At 50.1% G+C, this 15,239-nt stretch overlaps 1 protein-coding gene across 1 annotated transcript in view; it reads right to left on the bottom strand.

The window, feature by feature from the left end:
• LOC144150045 (iris-like) overlaps positions 1-13,806 on the bottom strand; it is a 45,028-nt gene extending 31,222 nt beyond the window's left edge. Inside the window, exon 1 of the mRNA XM_077681844.1 lies at positions 13,480-13,806. Coding sequence (XP_077537970.1) covers positions 13,480-13,496 — 17 coding nt within the window. The 5' untranslated portion in view covers positions 13,497-13,806. The remainder of the gene's footprint in view (positions 1-13,479) is intronic.
• Positions 13,807-15,239: the final 1,433 nt, after the last annotated feature.

The following is a 15,239-nucleotide window of genomic DNA, read 5'->3' as shown; positions in this document are numbered from 1 at the left end:
TGCGCGTCGGCGCCCGCGGTCAGAAAATTACGCGCGACGCGCGTGGCAGCGGGAGGGGCCTGACGAATTGCGCCAATGGGAAGGCGTGCGAACTCATGGCGGCAGTTACAAAGCCCCCGAGACAGCCGGAAGGCTCCGGCGGAGATGTTTAGGCTTAGCACACCGACAGATATTCCATGGGCGCTTTCACTAGCGGCGCGGATGTTTTTTATAGCACCGTTTTCGCTCACATTATTAGCTCATTTACCGCACAAGAAACTTCGCGTGTGCTTTGAGCGGCATTTTAAAGAGCGATTAGAAGCGGTCTCTTGAGCGTCCCGCACCACTTCGCGACCGAAACCGCCGCCATGATGCCGCGGCCAGCCACGCCCCGCGCAGCGTGCGGGTGGTTTCGCGGCGGCGCCAGCGTGCCTGTGGAGTGCGCGGCGCGTTTTCGCTAGCAGAAAACAGCTTGACCGTTCCTGGAGAAAGTGCGACAAAGAGGGCAGAGAGCCCGTACGTCGCCGTAGCTTGCTCGATCGGCAGTCGGGCGCCTCGCCGACTCGTTCTTATCCGCCGGGCACTGCAGGTCCGTTCGTAAGAGCCCAAATTCTTCCCATTTCAAACAGTGCAATTTCGCCGGGACTAATCAGAAATTCGTATCACCCAGAATCACATCATCCAGATTCCACTGTAACTACAACTCCTGCGTCCTCATCTCTTGCCTACTTTTCTACCAGCAAAACTCCGCATGCCCCCGGTCGACGCGTACGCTGTCGGGGCGCGTTGGCGAGCGAGTACGGCAATTTCACGAAGCCTGACATTGTTGGCGAGCTTCACGGGTACGGCACGCACATCACGACGCATATCGCGGCCCGAAGACCGCGAGGCGGACGGTCGCGACGGCGGCAGCCGGTCTCGCGCGCCCAATAGGTGCGAAGCGCACTGTACAAAATTAACAGTCTCGGGTATACCCGAGACGGTTAATTCCGTGAGATGGGGAGACTTAATCTCCCCATCTACCCCTCTATAGAGGGGGAGATTTGACAACGCCTACGAGGCGCCAGCCGCAAAACGCATCATCGCCGTTATCGCAAGATTCGCAACAACGGCCAGTTTGCCTTGGCTTGGCTCGGATTGCGTCCTGAAAACAGGTACACCGCGATGTCGCTTTCAATGGGGAACCTCAAGTAGTTAGTTTCGTTTCTGAAAGGGGGGCGTACACCCTTTGGCGCAGGTTGGGCGCAGAAGCGCCAAATTTAGAGGAAATGTAGCAGGATGTAGCAGCCAGAGCACTTTGGCGCAGTTTGGCGCAATTGGCGCAGCGGTAGCATCACTGCAATGCCTGGAATTGTCGTGTATATGGGGCCTGCGAACGCCGCGATTTTCGCATTTCAGATGTGCCTTGTTTGCAGACTGAATTAAGTTTGCCACCAGCAAAGGTTGTGATTTTGACAAGGGTGGTTTTATTTTACTTTCTTGGCAAGTTGTATCTACCTGGTTTGCAGTGAATATAAGTTTATTTGCGGTTTTATATAAGAATCGCCAATTCTTTATCAATATACGCACACACAGCAGAAAAGACAAACTTTTTGGTGTGCCGCGCTTTTGTCGCGCTAATACAAGCAACGCCATCTGGTTTCCAAGCGTGCAAGTGGTGCCGAGCTGTGCTCCTATTGGCCGCAGGTCCGGCCCCTCTACGCCGCTTCAAATGTTTGGCACTTCGCCGCAGCAACGAAAAAAGGTGGTTTTGCCGCACGAGCAGCGCCGCATCAGTGAATTCGCAGGCGAAATCGCTCCATGTAGTACGGGCTTAAGGCGACGTTTTAAGCAATGTGGGGCATCATTACCATAAATTTAATGGCCTATGCACGTTGGAAATTATTTCAATTTAACGCAAAATTATGTACACTCAGTAGAGTACTCAGCATAAAATTCCGATGTTGGTGGGACTTCAAAAAGAAAAAAAGAAGGGCGGGGTGATGAGCCCCAAAGGAACAATAGCAAACTGAACCAGCAAGGAAGGGATGCCTAAACAAAGAATCATTTTAAAGCGAGATAATTTAATAATTAATTTTAGGAACGGCAAGCGCTATCAAACTAAGTGGATGGTTTAGGGTGCCGTCAGCGTATTCCACAAGACACTCCCAGTGTCTCGTTCGTTTGTCTTGTTTGTTTGTTTTGGCCAAGGTCAATGAAACTTGCTCAATGTAGTGGTGAGAGAACACGCTGCAGCCGCGAACGCTTAGAGCCCAGCTGGCGAACCAGCTATATTTTCCAGTATTCCTGAAGCCATTATAGGCAGAGTTAGCGTCATCGCGCATACGTTTCCCCCCTCTGAAGCTAGATATATTTTTAGAGCACCCGGCAGCTAATCTCACGCGCTTCGTGCATTTCAGCCTCTATTTAGACTCGAGTCGTGCGAGATAACGTTAGCGGACGAACGGTGTGAGCGCCAACGCCCTGTAAACACCAGAAATCCCCACGTACCACTTTCATCCGCCATTTTTTTCCTCTATTGGACTGCCGACGTAGGCGTTGTTATCGACAACGAAGAGCAGCATGCCCGTGCGCTGGCACGCACTGAACGACGTTTATTATCTGGGCGGAGTAACAGTAGATATAATAGTATGATGATCGGAGTCTGTAAAAACACGCGATTTCAGTCTACTTTCATCGTGACGTCTTTACGTGCGCACGTATGCCTGGAGAAAGGCTCCTTAACACTGCCTTAATGCGCGGCCGTATGGGCGTACGCGCGGGCATTGAGGGACAGAACCAAGCCACAAACAGGAACGAGTGATTGAGGCGAAGTGCAGCTTAAGCCTAGCTTCTTGTCGCCAAAGGCCTTCCAAGACGCCTGCTGTGGAGGTAGGGTAGTAATAACCGAGACCAGCCGGCTATTATCTTACAGAGGAGTATCATTTGTAGCTCGGCGCGCACGTCACGCTTGGGCGCCTCGGCTGCCGGGAAAACGGGTTTTGGCCCTTACGGTCCCCTTCGCCGCTGACGGCCTTAAATAACTGCGCAGATGATGGGGACATTCGTCTTGGTCATTCACAGTGAAACTGATTTGCGGGCGTGTCACTGATAAACAGCGTAATTCGGCCGACCGATTTTATAAATTGCTGGGCTGCGATTCTTAGCACTGTTTTCAAAATGACTTCACAGCAGCGTCAAGTTATGTTTCATTTACATAGCTAGAATGCGAGTGATCTGAAATCGGCGCCGCGCGTGTTTTATTTACTCTAGTTACTGGCAAAACAAAACTATCCTCCAAGTGTTGCTGGCACATTCAGCGGTCTACGTGAATAAGAAAAAAATATATTATCCTGCTTACTGGACTGTTAAACGATTGAGCTCACATACAAATACGCAAATAAACATGAATAGTAGCACAGGTGATGCGGTTTCTGTAGGAAACAGTTGCATTTGGGTTCGTTTTCACTGCTCATTACCTTAATCATTTATCATTAGATTTATGGATCGTAGAGTTTAATTCGCCGACGCAACGCAGGCGATGAGGCGCACCGGGCTGCGGATTAATTTTGACTACCTGGGGATCTTTAACAATCATTTATTATTACGATCGGCGCTAAAGACACAAGATGAACAAAGGCGAAAGCGCCGCAGTGTGTATAAAGACAAAAGCGACACGTTGGCTTCCCCGTCCTAAGCACGCCGGCTCGCCCAAAAGCCGCAAGAACAAAGGGCTCACGCTCGTAACGGTAAAGTGTCGGCCCGCCGAGAAACCAACTTCCTCAAACGCCACGCCTGATCGCCTGTCAGTCGCGCATAATGTACGCCGCCAACGTAACGCGAGCCACGCGTGACTGACGCCGCGTGATGGCACAAAGACGGGAAGAATGACAAAAAAAACGGTAATGAACCTGCCAGCGGTGCCATTGGTGGGCTAAACGACACGCGAGACGTCGATTAGTTTTTGCTTCCGCTGTTATACAACGGTTTGTCTTTTCGTTATTGCCTCGAGTGAGCCCGCGTGGCCGTGGATTTGTGAAGCCATTTCCGACGCCGAGAGGGCGAAATACGGCGGCTAATTAATTCATTCGCGACAAAGCCTTATCACGCGGCGGTAGTGACGTCACGGCCACGCATCGCACTTCACGCGGCCGCCCGGGGGTTGGTCGCAAAAGGAGGGCTTTCTGATTGTGCCATTTTTGTTCTTCCACGCCCTGTGTTCGATTGTGAAAACCATGAAGGAAAGGTTCGGCGAGGCCTTGACGGCACGTTTGTGAAGCCGCACCCGTCGATGAGCCTACTGAGCCCAGAACTTCTTCCCATTCCCCTCTGCTGTCTCCAGTTTGACAACAGCTTCGCGGTATGGGCGGCTCGCGAAAGCAGACGAGAGCAGTGTTTGGGTTCGTACAGCACGACGGTCTTTGGGAACTACTTCTCAGCTGGGATGAATTTCACTTCACGTGGATAAGAAAGCGGCTGCAGTGGTTTGCAAGACGCGTCACTGTTGTGTGCTGGGTTTCCAAAACTTGCCGAATCTACCAACGCGCACCTTCTCATCGGCACACCGATAAGGATGGAAAACCACTAGGCGGAATCGACGAAATAGAGAGTTTTAGCTGACCGTTTTCGGTGCTCCGCTCCGGTTTCGGCGGCCCGCTCAGCGCAACCGGAGCCAATAGAGAGTTTTAGCTGACCGTTTTCGACTCTCCGCTCCGGTTTCAGCGGCCCGCTCAGCGCAACCGGAGCTAATGCCGTTCGCGGCCAAGCGCGCCACGCATGCGCAATAGCGCTTCCGCTTGCTATCGGAGCGGAGCGGACCGTGAAAGACGGTCAGCTAAAACTCCCTAATATCACCGCTAGAAAGCGGCATCTATGCTCACCGACGACGCCAATGATTTACCATCGGACGTCGCCTTCAGAGGAACACTAAACCACAAAGGGATCGGCAGTCAAAGAAACGCTGCGAAGTCAGCAGCTGTAGTGCGCAGGTTGCAGACGACGACGACGCAGTAGCGACTGCGCTGTGTATCAAGCGTAGCGAGGCAGCCACAGTGAAAGGGCTGTAAAAAAAATTCCCCCGCATTTCCCCGAGGGGGAGAATGTGAAAGGGCGAATGCACGGTTGTCGGCCCGCTTGCGGCGCTTGCGCTCGGCCCCCGCAGCCCACCGCCTCGCCGCCTTCTCTTCCATCTCTTCCATCGGGTTTGTAGTATCACGTGTACACCACGCAGTTATCAAGCCGCTATAACGCCGCCGAGTCGCCAACGCACGCCGCTGACGACGTAGTTTGAATGCGTTAAAGATATAAGGCGCGTCACTAACGCTGATATCACGTCGCGTCCGTGGCTTGGTCGGTAGAGCGTCGCGCTGCGGCCGCAAAGTCCGCGGATCGAAACCTGGCGCCGGATGCTGTTTCTTTTCTTTATAGAGGAGCACTGCGGACGCCGACGCCGCCGACGCCGGCGGTGGATGGTTTGGGGTTTGCTTATAAAGTGCATTCGCACTTAAAATTGTCCGTGGCATTTACCCAGATTTTGTCGCCGCAGCTGCAAAAAAAAAATAGGCAACACCGTCTAAGGGCTCATTAAAAATCAGATCACTTTCTCCATACTTTTTGAAATGCATTGGGCTGCTAGGGGCCTCTCCTGGGTATTCTTTCCTCCATGGCGAAAACAAACGTGTTCTTGAATGTCGCAGTTTTTATTTTTCTTTTGCAGTTACACATGCCTACGTGGCGTAGCGCATTTCTGGCTTTGTGTTTTTTTTTTGTACTTGCTGCGTGTCTTGAATAATTATGCATTATTCAAGGAGAAGGAGGCATCGCATAGAAGTGAACCAAATTAGCTTCTTGCCCCTTTCCTCTTACTTCACTTTGGGTGGAAAAGACAAGCATTGCAACATTGGGAAGGGAGAGCGGCGGCTGCATAGCATATGCGCTTAAGTACAGTTCTTTATGCGGTGGCTTTTGCAATGCCCGTGAACTGTTCGGCCGTAGCCCGCGAAAACTGTGGGAGCGAAAGCAGCGGCAACATATTCTTTCGCTGCCCAAGGAATGAAATGAAGCGGGTAGTGTGGCCGTCTGTTTACCATCTAAGACTTGTGCCGGGAAGCAACGACAAGGTTTGCTCTCGCTCTGTGCGAGAATTTCCTGTCTTCGAAATTCTGTTTCTCTGAACGCAGGCGGGGCGCCTGCATTGTATCCGGAATAGATAGCGTGTTTGTGGTGAAGAAAAAAGGAATACAAAAAGAGACGCAAATGCCAGAGTTTCTTTACAGCTAGCCACGAAACGCAGACAGTGTTCAAATACAGTGTGTCGGATTTGAGGGCGCTGCTTGTGAATTACGCAACACACTTGTCTATAAGAGGGAGTTTGTCTTCAACTAGCTAACTCTGAAAACTGCGAAAGCAAACTTTTTACAAGAACTGTAGGGACAAAAGTGACGTTTATGAATTCAGAGCGCCGTAGTTGTTTTCTTTGTATTCTTTTTGGGCGAGGCAGAATAAGGCTTGAAGTACGAAAGCTGTGTTATGTATAAAAACAAGTGTGTTACCCTCTGTACATCAATTTTGGCGCTGTTACACTATAAGCCCCACGAGAAGTGTTTGTGAAGGGAAGCGGGATAGTATTATAAGTCCGCAGAAAGTGGTACCGAGAGGTGAGGGGGATTTTGTGCAAGGGGTTGCGGAATGTTTGCGTTTTGACGAAATGGCGTACAACATTTACATTTTTCCTGGATGTCTAACAAACTGCCTGTACGGCACGCAGTAACTATTTCAATGAACGAGTCGATATCGCACGGAAACAGATAGAATCTGGCCCACAGAAACGCGTGCCTATAAATGCAGCGCTTTTATTTATTATGCCATCAATTAATAAGTTTTGAAGTGGTGGTGAAGCAGATACTTGGAGTAAAAATGTTTAGCGTCCTGCGTAGATGTATCCAGATGCGTCACGCTCCCGCGTCTCTGTCGCTAGGCGACGCACTAACATGAAAAATAGGGAACTAAGAGGAGAAAGTGAATGCACTCCACAATTGTGGTCTTCGGGCGGCGCAAGCAGACCGGACACACGCAGCGCGCGCGTTCCCTGACGGAACCAGTTGCGTAACCGGTACAATAGCGTTTCAAACTAGAGGGAAATCTCGCGCCACTGTCTAGGGTAGCCGCGCTTGAGCGAGCGTTCCATCATATACCGGGCAGGCATGTTCCACTTGTCCTTGGCATAGTTCAACGGGTTCAAAAGTTGCCTATGGTTGCAAAAAAGCAACATCACCGCAGAAGATTAACCGAAATTGGTCTGTTATAAGGTTCAAGCCGATTGATTGATTGTCGGGTTTAACGCGCCGACCCAACGCACGCGATGAAGCGCGCCATAGTGGAGGGCTCCGGATTACTTTGATCACCTGGGGATCTTTAACGTGCGCCAAAATTTCGCACACACGGACGTTTTTGCTTTTCGCCTCCAGAACGACTTTTTTGACAGGTATTACATGGAATATGCCTGCAAGATGAACAAGAAAAAGATGCTAGCCTTTTTTTGTTGATTTCGACTTTGAGACAGAACAGAAGCAACGTGGCCAGCCATGCCTGTCCATTTTCAGAATGACTTTCGGGCTTTTGGACCGCCGCTATTAGTTTAATGGGATGAAAAACCAGCTGTGAACACAGGGCACAGAAGACAACGACGGGACAAACTCTTGTATTCACCGCTGGTTCTTCATCCAATCACACATGTACCAACTCAACCAGTCCAACGGCTTGGTATCGCTATTATTAAATAGTACGCGATACGCCACACGGAAGGCGACCATATCGTATACGCAGTGGTGTTGTGGCGCTTAATTGTAGGTGCAGCTAACGGAGTCATGGACATTCGGTTGCGGCAGCTTCGGAGCTTCCCCCTGCAATAAGGGCGGCCAGTGAAGGCCCGATACGCCGGCAAATGGTTCCTTGCGGGCGTCCCGCCGCCGGGTAGACGAGCGTAATGGCCGTCGTCCCATTTCGCGGCGCACAGTATAGGCGCCGCAGTCACGCAAGTGCGTTTCGTGAACCCAGGATGTTTGCAAACACGCCGCGATCCATTAAAGGTCGGCAGTAAGCTCATTCTACGTTTAGAATAGACACGATTCCGGCAAGGCTGCTAGTACGATGTCAGACATGATTTTTATACTTACATGTGAACCGGTTGTTGCTCCGTAGGCCGGGCTTTGCAAGGTCACCGCTATGCGAACGTTTTTTTTTTTTTTTTTTTTTTTTTTTTTTTTTTTTTTTTTTTTTAACATGTCCCGTCGTTCGGACTAAGCTACAATCGCCAGCAGGTTGCTCGGGCTACAAAAATACAAGCAGCGATCTGAAAAGCACCTTGCACCGTACGGGACTGAACCGTACAAAAAAGGGCGGTTCCTCGGACTCCACCATACCACACAATGCCCCTTTTGTAAGGCCTTTACGATTGTACAAATGCCGAAACACCGATGTGAACGGCTATTTCCGAATGCATTATTTATGCTTTGTGGGTGAAGGGATAGTGACTAGGTCCATAGGTTTAAGATGGGCTGGGGAGTGGGGGGGACTCGTAGTAACAAGCATACCGTGAGGCCATTTTACCTGGCCTGGTCCTCTGATCCCCGGTATGTGCGACTTCTGGCCGGTATTACTACCTGCTGCATGCATGGTCTGCTAAAAATGTTCTCTATGATGCGGTTCTCCGCTGCGAATCTGGGAAAGCGAATACTTCCGTCGTTCCGAAATCCTAACGGCCCGTTTCATCGAACGCTTGCGGGACGGCTTTTTTTTTTCCTTTTTTCAGTTTTTTTGTCCCAGCCGCGCATGCGAACGATGGTTTTTGACCGTTCCGAATTAGTGGACAGCTTGGCGCACTTGGGAAAATCTGTTGCTCCGCCGCAGTACCGAACGAAAAGGTAAATCCGCGCCATGTAGAACACGCTTAATTCTGCGAGCGAGAATATCATGAGGTTTCGTTGCACGAAAACATCGCAGCGCGACGTCAATCGTTCTTTGAAGCAGGCACCCAGTAATTACCCGCAAAAATATAGTTACGTAATCACGGCCCTTGATTTTCGCATAAACCGTACGCCCGTATTTGGAGATACGCAACCGCTCGCGAAGTGCAAGGTTTATTTAATGCTCCAAAGGCGTGCTATAATATCAGGTGCTCCTAATTATTGAAGCCCGATGTCATCCGGAACCGGAACTATGAAGCCCAGCCCTTGCAGCTCTACAGTCACCCTTTCATTTCTATTGGGAATGCGTTAGGATCTGTGCGGGCCCATATGGGCGCACCCCCATGCAACACAGTCGTTACTAGGCGACCGTACCAAGACGTACACTTGTACGGTACCGACGTCGTACTGCATCGTAGCAACTCACGCGGCGCCGATGACGGACAGTGGTCGTCGCAAAGCGAATATTTCCAGTGACGGTAAAAGTTACTGAACGGGTGCTGTAATGCTTCCGAATCGGAAGCATGTAAACCTAGGAATATAACAGATAACAGATATTTTCCCTTCAGCCATTGTGAGCCGTTTTTAGGTCACGTAGCACATACGTGCTTACGGTACACAGCCGCTGCGGATGTACTTAACTGACCTTGAACTTCAGGAATCCCCCCACCGTCGGGCCTGTTATGAAGTGCAGAGCATAGTTGTCCCCCGCGCATTTGTCACTGCCTACACTGACTCTTTGAGTGATTTGCTATATTTTCCCCCTAACCGTCGTGGCTGTCAAACGGTCAGTAGCTTGCAACGGTCGCGTGTTTTTACGTTGACGGTTCTACCCTTTCCTGGTGTGGCCTAATCGGAGGACAAAATCTGGAATTACAAGGAAAAGCGGGCTATTATGGCGGACTTATCGTATGGGCGAACTTCGGCGTCGAATATAACGCTCACAACATAGGAGAGTGCGAAGGACGTCGGCGGGGGTATTTTTAGAACCCGATGCGCTCATGAAGTCTCCTGCATTCGAAATCGCACCGAGGCGTTTCTGTGTAATTTTACACAGAGGCTTCCAGCGGCGTTCAAGGAGCTCAAGTTTGAGCGTTAAATTAGGTGAGGAGAGCACCTTAGGACCGCACAATGTCCGTCCGCGCCCCCGCGCATAGCGTTTAGAATCGCAAAAATCACGCAGGCACCGGCAGGATTCGAGCCTGTGTCTGGTAGACCTTAGTGTCAGTCGTCTTACCCAGTGGGCTGTGACCGTTAGTTAATCCCCGAAAGTCAAACGGCTTACTCCCTCCCCTGTAACGGTGCGACGTACCTTAGGACCGACCTCCCAGTGTCCGTCCGCGTCCATCGCATGCGCACACCACCATCAAGCACAAATCAAGCGAAATTCGATTTGAGCCGACAGTTGCAGTTTCATTTAGGGACTAATGAAGGTGAAACTCGCGGCTCAAATCGAATGACAGTCGGGGCGCCAATGGGAAGTGACTCGGGCGCAACTTGGATGTCATTTCGAGTCCCCGTACTCCGCACCCTCGCAATTATCTACGCAGTGGAGATGCTGCCATTTTTTATGTAATACTCATAAATCCGTCGTTACTGCGACAATGGCTAATGTACAGAGCGGATGACATTAGAATGTGTTCATCAGAAAGCTTTTGAAAGCGGAGCTCCCTATGCTTCACTGATGGCGATGCATTTACGCCAGAACGTACTGCAGAAAAGCCCCCTTTACAAAACAGGTTTCCTCAAAGGCACATGAAGTATACCACTCACGTGAGCAATGGCAGGTCTTTACGCCCCAAACACGATACGATATAGCACTGGAAGACATTCGCATTGTAATAAAATCGCTGATTATTATGAACGTCCAGTCATCGCGTTCAGGTCACTCAGCATTTCGGGAGGTTTCGTTGCGCGGGCGTTGGCTTTGGATGAGTTGGACTGGTAGTTTAGATTTTGGACTTTAGGAGCGTGGGGCTTAGACTGAGTTAAATTAGGTTGCACGGAGAGAGCTGCGCGTTTAAACAAACCTTTCTTTTAAGGAAGGGACTGATGTCTGTGTTCATGTAATTCGTGTAACAAATCAACGACACTCGGCGGAGATTGCACTCCGGGCGTAAAACACTCCCCTAGGCAGTATTTTTCAGAGTGGTAAGGACCTTTATAGCATATATTTTGAAATCAACTGTATTGAAAAGCACCGACTAGGACACCCGATTTAAAGCCCTGACCGGTTCCCGACTAACTGAAATTTCCTGACATGTTGGCGTGCAAGTTTATCACGTGTTGTGTTCCCACTGAACAAGAGGTAAGAGAGCTGACGTTCGACTCCCCCTCCCGAAAAAAAAAAATGCAAGGAGTGAAAACTACGCCTTTGTAATGTAAAGCCCTTAGTTGTCGAACAGCAGCCGAGAACACATAAGAACAATTAGGAATAATATTCAGATTACGAATGCGCACATTCAATGCGCTATCAGTGGTTCCTTCCCTACTATGCGCCCTTGAAGCAAAGGTCTAATTTAGGCGGACGTTACATTCCCTTCCACACATCTTTAAAAATATCGAAAAAAATGTTTTCAGAGTCACAAGTTCAGCACTTGGTCGCGCAGTTTTCTAGACCAATTCAACTGCTTTACGTCAAACAGACGAATTCGAGATTCGCTAAAATAACTTTTTCCCGGTATGGACATTCGTTGCATGATTCAGTGACGTCACAGAAGCCATATAGCTGCTTTTGGCCGGCTTCCTTTCAGACAGAGGGACAGACGTAACCGATATCCACTAAACGGAAACTTAAAGGGACTCTGCAACACTTCCCATAAACGCTTTCACCCTTTCCTTCGAGTCTGGAAGCGTTGTCAAAGCTCAAGTTATTAACAGCACGCAGTGGAACTCCATTTATTCTTTTCTTTGTGGCTTTTTTCTAAATCGGCCATCGAATGCGTTTACTACTGCAGCGGAACGGAAGCGGCCAAGAGCAGCTACATCGCTGTAATGTCGTAATTTAAGCGCTCAAAGAAGACAAGGACCCGAGAACCAGGAAAATATTTTGAGCAGGTTTTAAAGTTATCTAATGGGCATAGAGGCGCAATTTTGGGCGGAGGTTGTTTGCGAAGCCTAATCTAAGTACTGAATGTATTTGTTGACTACGTTCTGAAAGCATTCTCGAGTTTTTGCTGCAGTGTCCCTTGAAAGAGGCATATCTGCTGCAGCGCTTGTAGCTGGTAATATCTAAGCCTTCAAAGTTTCCCCAAGCGTGACGGAAGGGCCGATAGCGTTTATCTCGCGTGTTGCAGTGGGCCTTCAACGCCAAGGAAGCATGCGCGCAGAAACAAGGTCGAATTATCTTCTATCTGCCAGAAGGGCTTCAACCAGCAGCCAAACGCAACGTTCTCCGAGACAAGCGTAGAATGCCAAAAGCACGCGTCATGACCTCAATTTCGGCGAGTGTAGATCGCATCGCTGCGGCCTAGCCTATCAGGATCCCTCCGTCGTCCAAAACTCGAGATACTGGGAAGGCACATTACCATTAGCAGTCGCTATAAGCGCCAGTGGCATTAATCGCCGCGGCATAAGACTGCCATTCTAAATACAGCGACGCACGCTGAAGGAAGCTTCCATCAAGAGTGTGTTGACTTGGGCGAAATAACGTTTATGTGCAGGTGAGCGACCTGCATCCACGCGCGCTTTACGACCAAGGAAAAACCGTCGCTTTGGCGCCAAATGGTATTCCCGATAACGAATAGAAAATGATACCAAAAACAACGCGCTTCATCACCGAATGAGGCCACAAACTTTTTCCGCAATTTGAGTAGTTCAAAAAAAACTGCTTCGTCATGCCCTGGTTAATGTGGGCCGGTAACAGCTGAAGCGGACCCGCCGCGGTGGCTCAGTGGCTAAGGCGTTGCGCTGCTGAGCACGAGGTCGCGGGTTCGATTCCCGGCCGCGGCGGCCGCTTTTCTGATGGAGGCGAAAAGCAAAAACGCCCGTGTGTACGAGATTTCGGCGCACGATAAAGATCCCCAGTTGGTCAAAATTAATCCGGAGCCCTCCACTACGGCGCGCCTCATCGCCTGCGTTGCGTCGGCGCGTTAAAACCCCACAATCAATCAACAGCTGAAGCGGGAGTCTACGCACCCAATGGAGAGAAGTAAGCAATAGGCAGCGTGTCTTTGCAAGCTGGTTTTTGGACGAAGACAATGCTCTCAAAGTAGAGTGGACGACGAAATGAATACAAACTGCGGTCTACCGAAATGACCTGGGGGACATTTTCCTTGCGAATGCGCCAGCGCACCGTTTCAGCGAGACGGTCATCCGGGCACGAGAGCTACTCCGAAGCCGCCTGCATAGGGCAGGTCAAAGGAAACGAAGCAAACTGGGTCGCTTCCCACAGCAATCGCGTTGAATGGGCGCCGAACGAAAAAAGAACGCGCAGGGTGCTCACAGGTCCAGTTGAGATGAAAAAGTGCCGATCACGCCTCGTGCAATGACCACTAGATACAAGGAGCAGTAAAATCATGAGGACACGTTGGCAGACGAGGCGACCGAGGAGGCTTACCTGGAAATTATTTCCATTTTGTCGTATGTTACACGTCCCCTTCCGCTGGCGTGGTTGATGGCCGAGGCTACGTAGTCCTTTTTCCTGCGCGCGCTGCCGTTCCCACACACGCACCCACAAGCACACGCACACTCCGGCCGAGAAGGAATTGGCTCGCGGCAGATGCCGAGTGTGCGACCTCTTCGGCCGACGGCGAGGCGCGCTTTTCCTCGAGCTCTCGGGACTGTCCCGCTTTCCGGCCGCCCAAAGGGGTGAGGGCGAAAACTGGTTTCGGATGCAACCGCAGTGAGGCAAGTAAGGGGGAAGTACTGGGAGGACGACGTCGCCCTGCGAAAAGGGAGAGAGAAGACGACCGCCGTGTAAGATGGCCATATTGTGAATGCAAGTGCGAATGGAAAGGGTAACTGAGAGGGGGGTTTGTCTTTATAAATGCGGTCGCGGGCGCTATCGCGTGCCCGATTGGGTTGATTTGAAGAAACCTTCCGCCTCGTGCATGCACCGAGAGCTAATACAAACAGCTAGGGTATTCTGTACCACAGGCCTTGAGAGTGATTCGTTAGTTCGGGATTTTCAAAAACCAGTAAATACGAGAGCAAACGATGGCCGAGATTTGAAGGCACGGGTCGGGCGCAGAACTTCCGGCAGCTTTCTTCCCCCAGTGCACTACATTGATTTGCGTGGCTTTCACATTGCATCGCCGATCTGTCTCATCGCTGCTTGAGATAATAGCGGCAGATAAATTCACAGCCTTCCACCGTACACGCTGTACACGGTATCCACAGTCACGTCAGTGAAGCCAGGCTATATATCGCTGTCCGTAAGGAAACGATCCGCGTACCCTAATCAACCATCAGAAACATTTTCTTTCTGGTGTAGCGTATATGGCGTATTTTCGAAGAGGACGACGAAAAAAGAACGCGGATAGCAATAAAAAGAGCCAAACAGAACACTGATAACAAAGAATAAAAGAAACAGAACATACGTAACGCCAGAACCCATGCAAGTGTCATGCGGAAAAATTATTGACAGCGAGAACATCAATAGCCCAGCAAAAAGGGTGTCTCTGAAAGGCTAGAACAGAACAAAGGCGTTAAGTTCAATGGCTAAATCTATGAAGCGGATGGTCATGGTAACAAAAAGCGAACATACAAAACATCTTAATAACACCTCTGCCCAAGAGGCAAATTTAAGGGCATTGGCGCCTGGTGCACAAACGCACCCCAAATACGACTTCGGCGGCGCGCCACTACACAGCGAAGTAAAGTGTCTTTGTCTGCGACTGCAGTGACGGCAGCTGGCATAAGTGTACCAAAGATATTATCATTACTGTACATTATTTCAAATCACCGTATTTGTTGGGTGCAAAATAAGGTAAACACTTTTTGTATTAACCAAACGTTCCCTCTTAAAGGGAAGGTGAAGCGGTTTTAGAATTAAAAGAAAAGTTGACTAGCAGCAAGTACACATTGAATAGTTCATGTGTACGAAATATTTTCGCAATACATGCAATAGAAGCGGCGCAATGAGCAAACAAAAGTGGCCCGATGCCCCGCCCCCATCTCGCCGCGCGATGCCGGAAGACCGAAGAGCGCGGGCGAAAACCGGCTGAAAAACGTCATACCTGGACTTCCGGCCGGATCGGCCGCCTCGGCCATGCTCTTTTCGCCGTGTTTCCTTGTGAATGATACTTGTTGTTGTTGTGGTTGATAGCACTAATTTGTGCAATTTTCGTGTTCAAAAAGTATGCACGAACGCCAAAC

The sequence above is a fragment of the Haemaphysalis longicornis genome, unplaced genomic scaffold, assembly GCF_048455015.1.
Source record: "Haemaphysalis longicornis isolate Haplotype H1 unplaced genomic scaffold, Haemaphysalis longicornis Haplotype H1 scaffold_8, whole genome shotgun sequence".
Taxonomy (NCBI): domain Eukaryota; kingdom Metazoa; phylum Arthropoda; class Arachnida; order Ixodida; family Ixodidae; genus Haemaphysalis; species Haemaphysalis longicornis.
The sequence above is the reverse complement of the archived record's forward strand: the minus strand, read 5'-3'. Positions and strand labels throughout refer to the sequence as shown.